This window comes from Vitis vinifera, chromosome 18 (genome assembly GCF_030704535.1).
Source record: "Vitis vinifera cultivar Pinot Noir 40024 chromosome 18, ASM3070453v1".
NCBI classification, from domain to species: domain Eukaryota; kingdom Viridiplantae; phylum Streptophyta; class Magnoliopsida; order Vitales; family Vitaceae; genus Vitis; species Vitis vinifera.
The window spans coordinates 9,703,579-9,723,934 of record NC_081822.1 but is presented as its reverse complement, the minus strand read 5'-3'; the positions used below and the strand labels follow the sequence as shown (position 1 = coordinate 9,723,934).

General features: G+C 31.6%; 1 protein-coding gene and 1 pseudogene across 1 annotated transcript; both read right to left on the bottom strand.

Moving 5' to 3' along the window:
• Positions 1-1,871: 1,871 nt before the first annotated feature.
• LOC100257363 (cytochrome P450 82A3) lies at positions 1,872-6,839 on the bottom strand. Its single transcript, XM_002282075.5, has 3 exons — positions 6,684-6,839; positions 3,615-4,638; positions 1,872-2,660 (listed from the first exon to the last, which is right to left on the bottom strand). Exons 2-3 carry the CDS (start codon positions 4,563-4,565, stop codon positions 2,034-2,036), a joined length of 1,578 nt encoding a protein of 525 aa, XP_002282111.2. The 5' UTR covers positions 4,566-4,638; positions 6,684-6,839; the 3' UTR covers positions 1,872-2,033.
• Positions 6,840-8,155: 1,316 nt separating this feature from the next.
• On the bottom strand, positions 8,156-20,326 carry LOC100854973 (cytochrome P450 CYP82D47-like; annotated as a pseudogene).
• Positions 20,327-20,356: the final 30 nt, after the last annotated feature.

The window sequence follows — 20,356 nt, the reverse complement described above, 5'->3', positions numbered from 1 at the left end:
CTTTTAAAGTTTTTACACTTCTTTTTACATTAATTTCAATTATTAATCTTGTCATTACTTAACCAAATCCAAAATAATAAACTTACTTTAATTTCAATTTTATGCCTTTAACTCTTACACGTTGGTATTAGTAAAATAATTTTTAATCAATAATCTTTGGAGTAAAATTGCCATACTAAATTACTGATTTCTTTTTTTGACAATTTTAGGATAAAACAATAAGATTATAATAGAATCCCAAAAAACTCGCAAACTAAGATATATATCAAAATCTTACAAAACCCAATTGATTTTAACTATTTCTTTTTAATGCAAAAATCCTTATTAACTTAGAAATCCTAGCCAAGAAAAACCATTTAAGTTTTCATTTATATTATTTGTAAATAAAATTTTGTGAGATCAATGTTGTTCAAGTGTTACCTTTGAGTATGTTCAAGAGTGAGGAATTTCTTGAATTAAAGTGTAAAAAGATCATTGAAATTGAGAATCCAAGTGTAAAGGATTAAGATTTGATTGAAGTCTTAAAAGCTAGTGGAACCCTCAATTTGCATTTGAGAGCTTGAGGAGAGTATGGGATTGAGCAAAATATAAATCGGAGTTTGTACCTGTTATCTCTTCTTTTTAGTTATTTAATTATGTATTTTTTAACTGTTTTATTATTATTACTTGCACTTAGTTAAATTAAAATTTATTAAAATTGAGTCAATTAATTCACCTTGCCTTTGGTGATTAACCTAAGTCAGATTAACTTGACAAAATGATAATGCATCTATTGACATAATAATTCATGCATAAATGTGGAAAGTCAATTATGGCAGTAACGCATGTGAATCTAATTAGGAGAAATTGTAACTTAAGAGCAGACAAAGTTGGTAATAATAAGTACAAATGTGAATCTCATGGAGTAAAATTCTGCAAAATAATAAATCATTTGTACGGAAAATTGAGTATAATAAGTACAAATGTGAATCACATGGGGCAAAATTGTAACTTAGGAGTACACAAAGTTTATGGATGATAAGTGGACATCCCTTCTTTTAGGGTGTACAATTGGCAAAATCAATGAAATTGACCCAAATCTATTAATTTTTTAAGATTTTATTTTTTAATAAATTTGGTTTTTTAAATATAAAACCAAGTTATACCAATTCAATTACCTATTAAAAAAATTAATGAACCAAACTGAATTGAATTGAAAGTTATACACACAGTAATAATATACAGTATAACAATTGGTTACATCATTAATTGGGTATACATTTTTCACATTGGATGGAACTCCCAATCACACCTTTATAACTTTTATCTATGACTTGGACTATTTGATATGATTGACATGGGTTACAATAATACCTATTCACATCATTAAGTTATAATAATATGATTTGAAATTAGTTGTAATAATATCATTTCAACCGTCCAAAGATGACTTGCTTCAATAATATTATTTTCGTTCAAATTAAAAAAAAAAATTGATGTTATAAATAGAAGCAAAATAAACCAACTTAGATTATTGTTAATCAAGTCAAACTAATCATTTTCCTCTTTTGGGTTCAATTCGATTTGATTTTAATGCCCAAAATTGAACTGACCCACCTTGCACATCCCAACTTTTTACAATGAAATGGGAGTTGTAATTTTAGTCTCCATTACTACTTTAATCATGTACAAAAAGGTGGCTGAAATCTATCAAAAGGAGATACCAATTAATCAACTTGGAAACTCATTAAGTCTACTATGCATATGGAGTACATGCTTATTAATTTTTCAATTGTAATGCTATATGCCACTTTTTCTTCTAAATTCTCTTTCATGGAAGAATGAAGAAACATAACAAGAAATTGGGTCATTACTTGTCCACACAAAATAAGTGTCGAAAATATTTTTCATTAAATTCAAGCTAAGACAATATTAAAGGACAGACATTAGTAACTATTTTAAAATAATACTAAACTTATGCTATGAAATTTATTTTTATTTCACATTTCATAGTACTAGGTTTTTTGAAATAAGTCTCTTAGCGACCTCAAATTCTACTCATAAAGATCATAAGAAGCTAAGCGTGGGGAGATAAGAACTTCAAGTGGAGTGGATTTGATGTTTGTTAATCCAAAACCCTCGCTCATATCAACCGGTGCATCTGATGGAGTTGAAAGTTGAAATCTATGCAGGAAGTTGGCTAATGTTAAGTGTAGCACTTGAAGGGCAAAAACTATTCCAGGGCAAATTCTTCTTCCACCACCAAATGGTGTCAACTCAAAATGTTTACCTCTAACATCAACATCTTTGTGGGTGGTGAGGAATCTATCTGGTTGGAACTCCATTGGGTTCAACCATACTCTCGGGTCTCTTTGAATCTTGGTAAGGTTCAATATAAGACGAGTGCCTTTTGAGATATGGTAACCACCTAAAATAGAATCTTGGATGAATTGACGCGGTCCTGAAAGTGGGGCTATTGGATTTAACCTCAATGTCTCTTTAACAATTGCTTGAAGGTAAACCAACTTGCTTATATCCATTTCATTTACTAGTCTTTCTTTACCAACATGAGCATCCAATTCTTCTTGAGCTTTTCTTAATATGTGTGGATTGTTCAATAAAAGTGAGACTGCCCATGTTAAAGTACCAGATGTAGTGTCAGCGCCTCCTCCAATCATAACCTGTGAAATACAAACCATTAACTAATAAAATAAAATTAAAAGTAGTGATAAGATTAAGGGTGGAAAAAAGGCCCCATGTTCTTTCCCTTTTTTTCCAATCAAAATGGGTATGTTTAGCTTGAATATGAAACTCACGTATAAATATAGCATTTTATAAAAATTCATGTTGGGCTAAAAAAATTGTAAATTTAGGAAATCCTTTGAAAGGCCCAATTGTCTAACCGACTCTAGAAGCCCACTCAAAGAGGCCTCAAACCTTGCGGACTAAGGAACATACTTTCACAATCTTCTGACAAGAATATTTTCTATGGGCCCAGCCACCCAGCGTTGCAAATTCGGCTGCCTCTTCCTAAATTAGAGGACCAGCTATTCAAACAGCACAATCTTTTTGGGCCACCTAACTCCAACGGAGAACTCTATCATTACAAGTCCAACCCAATTATCCTAGCAAGAGGTTGTACATAATTCTAGTTCTACTCAGCTTCTCAGCCCAGTTGTATTTCATTCTAATTGCTTGTCTAAGCTGCTCATGTTACTCTTTTGACAAAAACAAACATATAACAAAACTCTTCATGTATCTATTTCTAAGAAATCGAAAGCCCTTTTCTGTAAGTTCAAGAGTTCTATGGTTTGACTAATTTTGTTCAAAAAAGTTATGACTTAGAAAAATTAATATGAAGATCAGAAAAATATTTTATATATATATATATATATAAACTCTATTTTGATTTATGCAAAAAGTTATTTATGTTTGACCTTTAATAACACCACTATTATAATTACCTTTTAAAAATCGCTGCTTTTGATTAGTTTCAACTTGAAACTAAGCAAAAATAAGAAGTTCTTCCAACCCAGGCCCAAGTACTCTTGAGTCTGGACTAAAGATGATAAAGCATGAAATTATGTCTCATTTTTTACTACCATATAAAGATGCTAAAGGAATAATGTGCATACCAGGGATGTAGCTTTGTTGATGGTATCAGCATCATAATCAGTAGTGTCTCTACCACCCAGAATGGACAGCATCACGTCCATGAAGTCCTGGTCACCATCAGCTTCACCCGAATCTTTTCGCCGTCGGTGTTCCTCTAACCATTCCTGAGTAATACCGTCCAATTCTTTTGCAGTCTTCTTCATGGCTTTCACATGTCCACCCACGTCAAGCCATCCAAGAAAAGGAATGGCATCCGACACCACAAAGAGTCCCATCAAACGAAAGAATTCCCTAATCGCCTTCTGGAACTGCTGGGCCTCTTTCTCTTTACTTTCGGCTGCATAACCGAAATATCGTTTTCCAACAACCATCTTAAGAATCACGTTCAGAGACAAGTGCCCAAACCATTGCTTCATGTCCACCAAAACAACGCCTGCTTCGCTTTTCTTCTTTGCCCAAAGCTCGTATAGTTCCTTCATGCATGTCTCCACCTCTGAGATTCGGACATTCTTCAGCAACTCTAGCCGGCGGTTCGAGAGTAGCTCTAGAGTGGCTATCTTACGCACTTCACGCCAGTATGCACCGTGAGGAGATAAACCAAACATGGCATAGTTATATCCCAAATATTTGGCGGCCACAAGCTCAGGACGGGAGGCCAGAGCCAGGTCATGGGTGGTGAAGCATTCTTTGGCCATTTCCCAACTACTCACAACCACAGCTCTTTTTAATCCCAGCCGGATGCTGAATACTGGTCCATACTTGTCGGCCATGGTTCCAAAAAGTAAGTGAGGCAAATTCTTAGATCCACCTAACAGGTGCAGGTGGCCTATTATGGGCCATGCACCAGAAGCTTCAGGTGCCATTCTGCTCTTACCAGCTCCAGACCTCCATAATAACAGGTGGTATGAGAGGACGAGTATTGCAAACGCTCCAACCATGACAGGGTTTAGGCATTGGAGAAGAAAATCCATTATAGTCACACCCAAGGCAACTCAGAATCCGACTAGTGATATCAGGTCAAAGGGTTGACCTTAAAGTTTATTCCTATCCAATTTGACAGTGAATAGATCAATATTTAATCCCAAATTAACCCAAATATCTACATAAATCTAAGTAAAAAATATTTCCAAAAATATTTTACAAAATAACAAAATATAATTTAAGTTACAAAAATTCATATAACTCAAATTAGTACATGTCAAAAAGGTAATATAAATTAAAAATTATTATTATTATTTTTCTTTTATTTGTTAAGGCTTTTTGGAACACTTCTTGATTTTCTTATGGTTCCTTATAAACTATATTTGTATCTAAAAATTTTATAAAAATAAAGGGGTGAACATTTTCACATTGTTTTGTAAGGTGTTTTACACCCAAATGAATTAAAAAATTTAAGTCAATAGAAAACAATTATATGTCAAAATATAATATTATATAAATTAAAAAATTAAAAATATTTATTTTTTATCTTTGATATTATCAAAATATAAATATAAATATATTAATATTTTGAACTTTATTAAATGGAATATGTAAAAATTTAATTATTTAACTTTAACTAATTTTATAATTTCAGAAAATATTATATTATTTTATTTAATATTATTAATCTTTTTTGAAACACATGCTGATTTTTTTATTTTCTAGACTTGCATCAAATTGTGTTGTAGCTAAGTGGCGTTGCTTTTTCTTTAGACTTAAAATAGCAGCAATCCCACATGGATGTGGATGTGAATATGCGCGTAAAACACAGTTCATTCAAGCTATTTGTGTAACTAATGGGTTCAAAGGTACAACCCATTGAGGGGTTTAAATGGGTTTAGGTTTTGCCTAAAGACCATTAAGATGTAAGGCTGGGCTTATTGGGCTTTCACTTGGACCCTATGAAAAAGAGGAGGGGAAGGTTGGACTATTTGGATGAAAGAAAAAATGGGGGGAAGACTGGGCTGGAATTGAGCCATGCAGTTCATGAAAAACCACCTGGTCCAAGCGGTTCATCGGTCCAACTGCCAATAGTGGTTTGTGGTCGGTTCAACCATCTAGCGGTTTAAAGGAGAGGATGGAACCGGAAAGATCACCAGTTGGCGATTGAACCGGTTGGTCCGATCCAATTTTCAAAACAATGCATTATAGTCATTAAATAAAAAATCAACCATATAAAATTAAACTAATCAAAATTATCACATTTCTTATTCAATTATATAAATAACATATCAAACAATTCTAAATTTACAAAATAAATAAATCATTTCAATCTCTAATAATATATCCAAACATACCATTGACGTCATTCAAGTAATTAATACATGTCATTCTTCCAAATAAAAACATGATGCAAATGTTTACATTCAGTAAAGTAACAAACTATTGTTTTTGGGTTTTCACTTAATGATATGCATCTGTACCAAATACACTCCCCATTTAGAGTTTTCATAAGATAAATTTTTGTAGTTTTCATACTAGAAATCTCATTTCTTTCTTAATTCGTCTTTTACGGGCTTTTACTTTTCATCATCATTTTTTTTTTCTTTTTTTTTCCTTTTTCCATTTCATAAAATCTTTCATCATTTTTTTTCATATAACCATATATGAAATATAATAAACTTACATGTTATCATCCATAATTTTATAGGACATAATTTTTATTTACTCCAAACATAATCAATAATTCCAATTACATCACAACAATTTTTCTTCAATTAAATAACCACAAAAAAAATCACAATAATTTATATATCATCAAAACATAGTCTAAACCATAATCATATAAATTTTATTTATTCTTAATATATTGAATAATTTCCAACAATCAACACAATAATTTTTCTTCAATTAAATCATTGCAAACATAAAAAAAAAAAAAAATCATAATAATCCACCCTAACAATAATCATATTTCAAATAACATAAAGAAAACACAAATAACACATATTTATCTCCCAGTAATAAAATCCATAATATTTTTTTAAGAAAAAATATTAAACAAAAGTTATAGGATTAAACTACCTCACCACAAATCAAAAAATCCAATCATTGAAATTAAAATCAAACTTTGAAAGAATGTTCCTCATGTCAAAGAAAATTTTCACCTTAATTTTCACGCAAAACATAACTCGTTTTGCTCGTCATACGAACACCCAAAGATTTGCAGCATGCACCTCCCTGTTCTCTTTTTTTTTTTTCCTGCTACTCTTCTCTCTATCCGCCTCTCCTCTTCTCTCTCTTTTATATTATTCTTTCTTATAGCCACAAGACAACTTTCTTTCCTTTTTATTATTTGTCATTTTATTATTATTATTCAAAGATATTTTTTAATATGCTGCATTTTAAAAAAATTAAATTTAAATCTACCGTAATTTTATAAAAAATCCCAGGAAGTTGTGACCCACCTAAGAGGAGGTGACCGGTTATTGGCCATGCACCAGCAGCTTCGGATGCTATTCTTATCTTACCAGCTCTGGATCTCCATGAGATAGTAGGAGACAAAAAGTATGTCAAGCAGTCTCACCGAGGTAACATTTAGATATTGAAACAGACTGCTGGCAAGTGGCACCACCATCGATTTGTGCTTTTTCGAACAAGCCGTAAAGGGGTGGCCCGTAGACTTGACTTTCAGATCCTTCCAAATTTGTTTGCGTGTGCTAAATATGATTAGTTTTATAGAGGAAGCTGCACTTCTTCTGATAATGATTGGCAACATGATCCTCCATAATCGTTGAAATTATATAATATGTGGTGACCAATTACAGAATACAACTCAAAGGTGGGGCCACTTTGCCAAAAGGATCTTCTATGATTTTTTGAAATGACACAAATTATATATCATATTTAGACCGGATCATGCTTGCATATATTAAATTTTTATGATTTTATATTTAAAGAAAAGTTTAGTTTCATCCACCTCATCGAAAATTTCACATAAATATATCTGACAACTATTATTTTGAAATTTTATTAAATATTTTTTATTTTAAATTAAAAGATATATGTGTAAAAAAAAGGAAAAAAAATAGATATTTAAGAAAATTTCAAGTTAAGTATGGATGGGTAAATTTAACTTCAATCTTAGAAAAAATGAATGAAATTATCCGTATATTTAATTAAGGATGGAGAACATATTTACAGGTCAAAGTTATTAAGACTAAAGTAAAGTTTATTATAAAGTAATAGTAAAATTCTTATATAATTGGGAATCGAATTTGATTTTTAAAAATAGAAAAACTACATATTATTTGTTTTGATGAAGATGAGGGAATAAGAGAAAGGGAAAAAATGGCGATAAATTAGACAAAACAAAGAAATAATTATGATGTTACATTCCAAAAGGCTAACCAAATAATATATAATGTTATACTTTATTTGCATGGATAGTACTTTAGTTTATTGTACATCATTCTTAGTCCAACCTACTTTTAATACAAATCCCAAATCTTATTATAGATTGATTGAACCTAACTCCATATGTCTTTAAACCAAGATTAGCTAGGTCAACTTTGACCTCTTCATTTCAATGCTTTAGTTGTAAAGACTACAAGAAGATAAGTGTAGAGAAATGAGGATTTCAAGTGGGGTAGATTTGAGAAATGAAAACTTCAAGTGGGATAGATTTCATATTTATAAGTTCAAGGCTCTCTCGCATATCAACCTGTTCATTTGATGGAGTTGAAAAGTCAAATGCATGTAAGAAACTAGCTAATGTTAAATATAATATTTGAAGAGCAAAAGCTATTCCTGGACATGCTCTTTGACCAGCTCCAAATGGTATAAATTCAAAATGTTTTCCCTAAGGATCAACATTCTTATGGTTGATGAGAAACCTCTCTGGTTGGAATTCTATCGAATCTAACTAGATTCTTGGATCCTTTTGGATCTTCGAAAGGTTCATTATTAAACGGGTGCCTTTAGAGACATGGTATCCACCCAAGGTGCAATCCTCAATAAATTGGCATAGTCCTCCAAGTGGTCCTGGTGGATATAACCGTAATGTCTCTGTTAGCCCAAGGGTTCTCCTAATCATGTTTTGATGATAACAAACCATAGTTAAGTTACTAATTGGTTTAAATTATAAAAAATTTCAGGTGTTAATTTGGAAATTCATCAAATGACCTAATGGATGCAAGATCAAGACTTTTGGAAAGACCTTTAATGATAGGAAACATATGTAAGATAAATGCATTGATGCACTTAGGATTTACATATTATTTCATGCATCTTTGAAAAACTCGATTTATGCTTTAAAGTTACATTTTCATCAAAATCCGAGATCTATGAAATGAACCTTAGGCAAAACGTTTCAAAATTGGTATATAATTTTATCTGAAGACATTGTCTAAGTGTTTGAAGCAAAAAGACCAAAAAAAAAAAAGGTTTTCGGGTAAAAAATTGTGAACCGGTCAAGGTTCTGTCCAAACAGGCTCAACTGACTAGGGTACCGATCGACCGGTTCCCCCTTCCCTGTTGATGTCCGACCGAGAGGTGCAAAAAACACTCTCTCTTTTTCAGTAGCCTTTCCTTCCCAGTCGAGGGATTTGTCTTTCCGATCGAGGGTAACTGTCAGCTGTCAAGCATTAATATGCTGCATTTTAAAAAAATTAATTTTAAATCTACCGTAATTTTATAAAAAATCCCAGGAAGTTGTGACCCACCTAAGAGGAGGTGACCGATTATTGGCCATGCACCAGCAGCTTCGGATGCTATTCTTATCTTACCAACTCTGGATCTCCATGAGATAGTAGGAGACAAAAAGTATGTCAAGCAATCTTACCGAGGTAACATTTAGATATTGAAACAGACTGCTGGCAAGTGGCACCACCATTGATTTGTGCTTTTTCGAACAAGTCGTAAAGGGGTGGCCCGTAGACTTGACTTTCAGATCCTTCCAAATTTGTTTGCATGTGCTAAATATCGTATTGATTAGTTTTATAGAGGAAGCTGTACTTCTTCTGATAATGATTGGCAACATGATCCTCCATAATCTTTGAAATGATATAACATGTGGTGACCAATTACGGAATACAACTCAAATGGGGGGCCACTTTGCCAAAAGGATCTTCTGTGATTTTTTGAAATGACACAAATTATATATCATATTTAGACCGGATCATGCTTGCATATATTAAATTTTTATGATTTTATATTTAAAGAAAAGTTTAGTTTCATTCACCTCTTCGAAAATGTCACATAAATATGTCTGACAACTATTATTTTGAAATTTTATTAAATATTTTTTATTTTAAATTAAAAGATATACGTGTAAAAAAAATGAAAAAAAAACAGATATTTAAGAAAATTTCAAGTTAAGTATGGATGGGTAAATTTAACTCCAATCTTAGAAAAAATGAATGAAATTATCTGTATATTTAATTAAGGATGGAGAACATATTTACAAGTCAAAGTTATTAAGACTAAAGTAAAGTTTATTATAAAGTAATAGTAAAATTCTTATATAATTGGGAATCGAATTTGATTTTTAAAAATAGAAAGACTATATATTATTTGTTTTGATGAAGATGAGGGGGTGAAATGGCGATAAATTAGACAAAACAAAGAAATAATTATGATGTTACATTTCAGAATGCTAACCAAATAATATATAATGTTATACTTTATTTGCATGGATAGTACTTTAGTTTATTGTACATCATTCTTAGTCCAACCTACTTTTAATACAAATCTCAAATCTTATCATAGATTGATTGAACCTAACTCTATATGTCTTTAAACCAAGACTAGCTGGGTCAACTTTGACCTCTTCATTTCAATGTTTTAGTTGTAAAGACTACAAGAAGATAAGTGTAGAGAAATGAGGATTTCAAGTGGGGTAGATTTGAGAAATGAAAACTTCGAGTGGGATAGATTTCATATTTGTAAGTCCAAAGCTCTCTCGCATATCAACATGTTCATTTGATGGAGTTGAAAAGTCAAATGCATGTAAGAAACTAGCTAATGCTAAATATAATATTTGAAGACCAAAAGCTATTCCTAGACATGCTCTTTGACCAGCTCCAAATGGTATAAATTCAAAATGTTTTCCCTAAGGATCAACATTCTTATGGTTGATGAGAAACCTCTCTGGTTAGAATTCTATCGAATCTAACTAGATTCTTGGATATTTTGGATCTTCGAAAGGTTCATTATTAAACAAGTGTCTTTAAAGACATGGTATCCACCCAAGGTGCAATCCTCAATAAATTGGCATAGTCCTCCAAGTGGTCTTGGTGGATATAACCGTAATGTCTCTGTTAGCCCAAGGGTTCTCCTAATCATGTTTTGATGATAACAAATCATAGTTAAGTTACTAATTGGTTTAAATTATAAAAAATTTCAGGTGTTAATTTGGAAATTCATCAAATGACCTAATGGATGCAAGATCAAGACTTTTGGAAAGACCTTTAATGATAGGAAACATATGTAAGATGAATGCATTGATACACTTAGGATTTACATATTATTTCATGCATCTTTGAAAAACTCGATTTATGCTTTAAAGTTACATTTTCACCAAAATCCGAGATCTATCAAATGAACCTTAAGCTAAACGTTTCAAAATTGGCATATATTTTATCTGAAGACCTTACCTATGTGTTTGAAGCAAAAATACTAGAAAAAGATAGGTTTTCGGGTAAAAAATTGTGAACCGATCAAGGCTATGTCCAAACAGGCTCAATTGACTAGGGTACCGGTCGACCGGCTCCCCCTTTCCTGTTGAGGTCCGACCGAGAGGTGCAAAAAAGACTCTCTCTTTTTCAGTAGCCTTTCCTTCCCAGTCGAGGGATTTGTCTTCCCGGTCGAGGGTAACTGTCACCTGACAAGCATTAAATGCTGCAATGGCTAGTGAACCGATTGACCCTCAGCTCAACCGATTGAGACTGTTTTTTTGGTTTTTTGGCTTATAATGTTAAAAACCTATAAATAAAGAGTTCCACTTCATTTATGAGTAAGAGAACACATGCATTTATTTGCTTACCTATTTGTTCTTGCCTTAAAAGCTCTCATTTCTTTTCTTGGTGCATTAAATCTCCATTTACATATCCTTTAGTGCACCTTTGTGATTCATCCTAGCTTTGGGTTGTATTTGAGTCATTGTTGAGCTAAGTTGAGAGATTCATACTTGTTAACTTAGTGTTAAAGTCTTTAAGTGAGTTGAAACTTGAAGAGATTGTGTAAGAGCCCATTGGAGCCGGAATCTAAGTGTAAATGTAATTAGAAGTTTGGTTGAAACTTCATGTTAGTGGAACCCTCACTCGGTTAAGAGCTTGAGGAGAGTGGATGTAGGTAAGGAAGTGTTGAACCATTATAAAATCTGAGTTTGATTTCTCTAACCTTATCTTTTTATATTTGATTCTCTTATGCTTAAATTTGTTGTGTTTAAAAATAATTTTTAAAAACTCAATTCACCCCCCTCTTGGGTGTTTTTATCTTTTAAGATTAGCCTTTATTTTCTCAATTTCTTTAAGAATGGCTTGAAGATAGACCAACTTACTTATATCTTGTTCATTCACTAATCTTTCCTTGCCAACTTGAATATTTTTTTTTTTTAGCTTTTTTTTAGGTGTCGCGGTTGTTGAGTAAAAGAGAGAATACCCAGGTTAGAGAGACAACAGTTGTGTCACTACCTCCAGCAATTAGAGTTTGCAAAACCCAAAATTCAACAACTCAAAATTACGTTAGTGAGACACCAAATTAATTGTTTGATAGCATCTAATGGAACTCCCTAGAGACACTACTAAACAATATGGTCTTGTACCAAAATAATAGTATTTTTTTCTATTTCCCTTTATAGTTTAAAGGATAATTTCGAAATCAACCATCTGCTTAACATCTTTTTACAAGATTGTTCAAATCTCTTATTCGATCAAGTGAACATAATTAACTTATAAGTTTCAAGATCACTTATTCTTTGGAGGGGAAATTAAAGATATCTTCCAAAACGTAGATAACCCTTATTGTTGACAAAAATAAAATTTGGAAAATCAATTCAAGGAAAGTATATATAATGCAACATGCTCGAAAATAAAATTACAAGGTAGCTTTTAAAAACATTATATTTAGATTTCCCTAGAAGCATGTCTTAGTTTGTCTGAGATGTTCTCAAAGGATATTTTTTAAAAAAATTAATTACTTAAGCAGTATATATTTGTATATGTATATTGTTGTTTTTAGTTAAAAATAAATTTTAAAATTTATTTAAATTAGAGTTTTAATTATTGCAATTTAATTAAGAGAATAAGAAAGTGAATATGCATCAATTAAAACATATAAACAAAAGAAAAACTATGGAAAAGAAGCTAGCCCTATGCAAATATAAATAGTATAGAAGAAATAACATTGTTGTTTTCAATGAAAATTTTCACACTTTTATTGATGTAATAAGAGTTTACTTATATGCATAGCTAAGAAAAACTATTTGCGGCAATGTACATCAATTTGCCTACAACTATACAACAGTTACAGAATTGTTCAAGTCAACACATCAAATAACGGTTACAAAAATATACAAAATTGATTTTGAATGATCTTGTTTAATCATAGGTTATTTGTTCGATCATTGCCTTATCCTTGCAATTTGTCTTTATCAATGTTACGTGGGTGTTCCATTAATACTCATACCAGGTTGTAGACCCTCAATTTTGTTCCTTTAGCACATGTCTTTAAGTTCACTTCCAGTGCTCCACAGTAGTTCCTTAGTGGCCCATAGCTACTCATACTACTTACCTTTTTTGAGCCACCTCGGAGACTTTGGTAGAGGGATTCATTTAACCCTATTGTGACTCTTAGTAGCCCTAATTTAGACTTAGGCCCATTTAGGCACTTTAGGTTCACTTAGATCCACTTAAACACTTTAGGTTCACTTAGATCCACTTAAGCACTTTAGGTTCACTTAGATACACTTGGGCACCACCCTAAGCCCACTTAGACCCTTTAGGTCCATTAGGCACCACCCTAGGCCCACTTAGGCCCATTAGGCACCATCATTGGTCCACTTAGACCCTTTAGGTCCATTAGATACACCCGAGGCCCATTAGACATTCTTTGCATGACTTGAGTTGCTCACATGATTGCATGGTTGCATAGATTGCATGACACTTTACTATTATTATTATTATTATTATTATTATTATTATCATTATTTACTTAATTATTTTGTTAATTTATTTTATAATTTTCTAAAACACCTTGGGATTCATTCATTAAGTCTAATTTTCTTTATATTTTTGTAGAGAAACTCACCAAAGGAATCATCACTGGAGAGAAAAAGGAAGGTTGAAAACGTGTATTGGCAAGGATATTCATGTGTGAGTCTTTCAGGAAATAGAGGATATTCAGTCAAAAAAAAAAATTAAAAAGAGGAATTTTCATGTGTGATTATGGAAAGGAAATATTCAGCGGGTTAAAGGATGGATTCAAGGTGGTTGGAAGAGGACAGGACGTATGGAAGAAAATGAACTAAGAAGGAAAGCAAGTATGCACCCATGCATGTGTTGATTGTGCTTCTAATGGAAGGAAATGAATGAAGAAAGAAAATTACCAAAGTTCTTTTGGCATGGAAAAAGGAAATGTTCAATGGGTATTTGGACGGAATGAAGACTATGTTCAGGAAGGAGAGTCCTGATGATGCTAGACTGACGTGGATGATTGAGGCTCTCCGGGCTGGTGAGTTGTCTTCCCATGTTGGCAGAGTACTGGAGAGGAAGGTTAGAAAGTGAGAGGGGGGAGAGTTTTTTTTGGAGAGGGGTGAACGACCAGCCGCACCATACTTAGGACGCTTTCAGCACGCATAAGAGGGTCTGACGCCTTTGGAGAAGCAAGAACGACCAGCTGCACCATTCTTGGGACGCTTTCAGCATGCATCAGAAGAGAGGGTGACACCAAACGGGAAGGAGATCAACAGCCGCACTAAAGGGGATCCAGGTGGGAGGAGTAAGATTATTTTCTGGAATGTGAGAGGGTGTAGCCGCACCATTGAGAGGAAGATTTCCGAAACAGCCGCACCATTGAGATGACGATTTCTGAATCAGCCGCACCGTTGAGAGGACTTCCGGAGCAGTTGCACTATTGGAAGAAAGGAAACATTCAGCCATGCTCCTAGGTTTCAAAGACCACCAAGAAGAAGTCTTCAGCTACAGTGCATGGGCAGCCACCACACCATGCATCCTTGGCAATGATTCTTTTAAAATAAAATAAAAAATAGAAATCCTACTAGTGGAAAGTGACCTACACGTTTCGGAAAATGTGAATTTATCCTTCCTATTTCAATTTTGATTCAAGAAATATTCAATTCAATGCATAATCGTTTTAGAGTTTTATCTATATAGTTTAATTATTTCTAATATCAATATATTTCCTGATGACAATTTATTAGTTTTAAAATTATTCCCATTCAATCTTTGTATTTTAAATTTTTATTGTAAATTCATGTTTAGCTTAGATGTTAATCTTTAATTTATTTTTTTAATTTTTCTTATCTAAATAAATTAATTATTATTGATTCATTATTCTAGCTTGAAGATTATGATTTTTGTTTAATGTAGTTACAATTTATTATTCTTAGTTTGACAAATTAGATTTTTTAAATATTGGTTTAGGCAATTTTTGTTGATAATGGAAAGGTTAGGATTTTTTAAGAGTTTGGGCAATTCATGATGATGGTTTAAAATTTAGAATTTTGATTAGATTTATTACTATTATTATTTTTTTTCTCAATTAGGAAGTTCATAATTTCATTTAATTTAGTTTTAATTTATCTTTTAGTTTAGATGTTATTAAATTTTAGTTTATTATTTCAATTGATTCCATGCCACTCTTTTCATATCCAAAGGTTGTTAATTTTAATTCATGATTTATCCTTTTAGTTTTAGAATGTAAGTTGGTTAGTTTATTTCGTTTCGTGTTGATGTATTCGTGTTTTAATAAATAAATAACTAAAAATAAAGATATATATATATATATATATATATATATATATATATATATATATATATATATATATATACACGCTAATTTTGATTGATCTTGTTTTAGTTGATATTTTTTAGAATTTTAATTAGTTTGATTGGTTTTTTAGTGGAATTATTATTATATTGTGTCATTTGACTTTATTTACTAACTCCATGCATTTTTTGTTTTAATATGGCAGAATGAGAATTGTGTTTAAGTTTAGTTTGGTATATTATATTAAATTCAAAAAATACAAATTCATGTAATTCTACTTTTGAAAAATAAAAAAAATAATATAGTTTGATCTTTATTTAGTTTAGTTGTGATTCATTTAATTATTAGTTGTTTATTTATTTATTTGCTACTAAGCTAATGCTTTGTAACTTATTTATTTATTTATTTATCAATGAGATTGAATCTATGGGTTAAAAATTCAGTTTAAAATAAAAATAAAAAAATCTATTGAAGGTTGTTTGAATTGACTTTAAGTTTAGTTAAAATTATAGTTTGTTGAAATGATTGATTTTTTATGTGTTAAGTATTATATTTTAAACTTGCCTTAATTAGTGATAAAAATGTTTGTTAAGCTCAAATTTATTTTACTAACATAAGTTTATTAAAAAAAAGAAAAAATTATTTAATTCCTTGTGTTCGTATTTCATTTCATTCATATTTTATTTTATTCATATTTATTTGTCTGTGTCATCAACTTATCCATTTGATTATGAGTTTAATTTTATAGGTTAGAAATTTAGTCTCAAGTAGTTTTTTAATTTAATTTGTGGTTAAGGTAAAATGTTAGTTTGTTAAAATAATTGATCATGTGTGTTAAGAATTTAAGTTTAGATTGGCTTTAATTAGTGTTTAATAGTTTTTAAGCCTAGATTTCATTTTAATAATGTAAGTTTATTTCGAAATTAGATTCCCTGAATTCATATTTTGTTTTAGTTTCCTTTCGTTTAAATTGATTCATTTTAATTATTTTAGGAGTTTGTATAATTTTAGGTCATTAATAAAATCAATTCTATTTTTGAGAATTCATGCCTTTAGTTTACTTTGATTTAGTTTTGCACATCTATTCGATTTAGGTATTTTATATAATATTAGTTCATTAATAAAGTTAATTCTATGTTTGAAAATTATTGTTTGCTTTGATTTAATTTGGTTCATTTTAGTTAATCTAGATGCGTTTGTGTGTTTAATTGATCTCATGCTAATTCTTGATTGTTATTCTTAGTAGATGTGTTTCTTGAATTTTCGTCATTAATTCTTGGTGGGTATTTCGTTAGCTTATTTGATCCAAGTTTGAATAGTTTATTGCTTTGGTAGTCTCTAGTAAAATTTACTTTTTGGAGACCATCGAAAAATAGTGAAGATTGGCTTCCATTCTCACCACTTCAATTTTCTTGGTTGTCAAAAATTCTACTTTGTGATTTTGTTCTCTTTTGTTTTGCTTGGTATTTGATTCATACGTTTTATTGTTTTGAAATTAATTTCTTTTATTTTTAAAACATAACACTATTCTAAAAAAAATCCCTTTAAAAATCCATTTCAAAAATTCATTTAAAGTTCTTAGAATCAAAATCTCATTCCCTTTAGGAATCCATTTCAAAAATTCATTTAGAGTTCTTAGAATCGAAATCTCATTTTCTCAAATAATGTGCAACCATGTTTTGATCTGTTTGCATCTTTCTTAAATTTCAAATAAAATTACAGTTTTGAGTAAGACATGAATCCAAGCTTGTGGTCCCAAACAAATGGGATAATTCTAAACTAGATTTGTGTATATCAATCGGGGAATTGGTGAAGCCCCTACATAAGGAAAATTTTCAAAACTCATCTTTGTTGCCCCCTTTGCTATTTAAGGAAATCATGTCTATTTATTTTTTAGAAATTATACAGAAGATATAAGTGATAATTGATGGTTTCATATACTATGATAATTTTTTTTTTCTATGCTAATTAGATAACAAACATGCTAGGACTTCTTATTTTATTGTTTGTTATCTAACCTCTCATGTCTTGTGAAAGCACGTTACAAGTTATCTATGCTATCCAGGTACGTCTCCTGTCACCTACCTTCCAAATTTTGTAAATATGATCGTCATTATGATTTATACCTATGTTTGAGAATGCTTGGGATGTCTTGATATTTGCTACATTGTTTGATCATTCATGATAAAACACATACTGAGTGATATATTATCTAAACTAACCATTGATGTTTTATGATAGCGCTTAAGAAGTGGTCCAGGTACGCATCCTAACTTTCCTTTATGGGCGTGATTGGTTTTTCTTGTTTAGCATGCTAGTTTTGAGATCACCTTAGCCTACCTAGGTACCCTCAATTAATCAGTTGATTGCCACATTTCCTTCAACATAGTCAGTAGGGACCTTTGTAGGGCTTAGAGAGGTGCTATCTCCTGGAGGTACCTTCCCAATAAGTAACCTGATCCCCGGACCTAGACTCGGGTTTTTCAAAGACATGCTTTTCCAAAAAACTATGGAGTCATTTTTTAGGGTTTTATTTCTTGTTTTATTTTCCCTTTAAAATAAAATAAAATAAGTGGCGACTCCGACTTTTCCAAAAACAACATCTTCACCAAAAAAAAACGAGTCTCGCCGATTGAGTGGAGGTGCACGTGAAAAATGCGGGTCCACACAAGCATGTGGCTTTCGTACTCACCAAGATTTTTGCCATCAAGAACTAACAGCATCACATCCATGAAGTCTTGCGTACTATTATCATGATTTCCAACGGTGCTCCTCTAACCATTCTTGAGCAATATTGTCCATTTCTATTGTTGTCTTCTTTAGGGTATTCTCATGTCTCCCCCAGTTGAGCCATCCAAGAAAAGGAATAGCGTCCGCCACCGCAAAGAGCCCTACCAAATGAAAAAATTCCCTGAACACTCTCCAGCACCTCTGCGCCTGTTTATTTTCACTTGCATCTGAAGCACTGAAATAACGCTTCCCTGCCACCATCCTAAGAATTACGTTCAGAGTCAAATCTCCAAACCACTACTTCATTTCCACCGAGACAAGGCCCGATTCATTTTTTTTCTCTGCCTAGAGCTTGTATAGCTCTTTTATGGATGTCACCACTTCTGAAGCACAGACGTCCTTCAGCAGCTCTAGGCAGCGGTTAGAGAGTAACTCTAGGCTGATTATCTTGCGCACTTCACGCCAGTAAGAACCGTATGGAGAGAAACCAAACATGGCGTAGTTGTAGCCCAAATGTTTTGCGGCTAAAAGTTCGGGACGCGAGGATGAAACCTGGTCATTGGCGGTCAAGCATTCTTTAGCCATCTCCCAAGTAGTTACCACCAAAGCTCGATGCAACCCAATCCGAATTGTAAAGTACTTGCCTTAGCTTCAATTTTTGTGTTTTCAACTCAAACATGCTGGTATAATAAAGTATTAGTTTCAAACCAATAAACTTTGGGAGGGAATTGTTGTCCTAAATTACTACTTCCCTCTTAGGCAATTTTGGAATAAAATAATAAGATTATAACAGGACCGCTTAAGATCTCAAACTAATTAGATCCTACAATCTCACTTAACTGAATTGATCTTAACTCTTTGTTCTCAATGTAAAATTCTTGATTAACTTATAAATCTTATCTAAGACAAAACATCCTAATTTCCTCTTGTATTTTCTCAAGTTTAAACTTGTACTAATTAAGATTTAGAAAGATTAATTTTGTTCAATTGTTAACAACTTGTGACTAGTGTATTCAAAAGTAAAGAATCTATTGAGGCAAGTGTAAGAAGGTCTTTTGGAATCAAGAATCAAAATGTAAGAGTTTAAGATTGGCTTGAAGGATTAGAAGTTAGCAGAATTTTAAAGTTTGAGGAGAGTGCATATAAGTCAAGACTATGACAAACCAATAAAATTAGAGTTTGTATACTATCTTTGTTTTTTATTTTATTTCATCATCTACTTCATTGTTCTAGTGTTGTTGCTCCCATTCATCTAAATTGAAAAATGATTAAAATTGGTGAGGGTTTGCTTGAGTACTTTAAAGACGAGTCTTCTTGTTTAGCACCAAAATGGTAATACAGTATTGAAATGTAATGATTCATGAATGCATGGATGTAGAAAGTCAATTATGATGCTAGCAAATGTGAATCTAGTGGGGTAAAATTATAACTTATGACCACACAAAATTAGCAATAATAAGTACAAATGTGAATCTCATGGTGCAAAATTGTAACTTATAAGCACACAAAGTTGACAATACGAAGTGGACACTCTTCTTTTTGGGGTGTAGACAGAATCAATGAACTAACCCTAATCCACTAATTTTTAGCAATTTTTCTTTTAATAATATTGGGTTTTAAAATATAAAATTGAATTAGACCAATTCGGTTACCTATTTAAAAAATCAATAGTAAAACAAATTGAACTTATCTAGAAGTTCTATATTTACATCAATAATATGAGTATTGGTTATATTATTAATTTGATGAAAAGCTTTCACATTCGATACAACTTCATATGCACATTTATAGTTTTTATCTAATCATGGTTTTTTTTTTTTAGTCCAAATTAACCAAAAAAAATGATTTTTATTGTTACAACAAACCAAAACAAATTGAAACAAAATAAACCGACGAATCAATTATTGTTAGTCAAACCGAACCAACCATTTTCTTCTTTAAATTCAATTAAATTGATTTTTAATTGAATGGGTGAAGTTATAATTTTCGTCTTTATCTTCTACTTTAATGATGTACAAGAAGGCAACTAAAATCTACCAAAAGACAGATCAATTATCAACTTGCAACTCATTAAGTCTATTGCACACGTATGCATATGGTC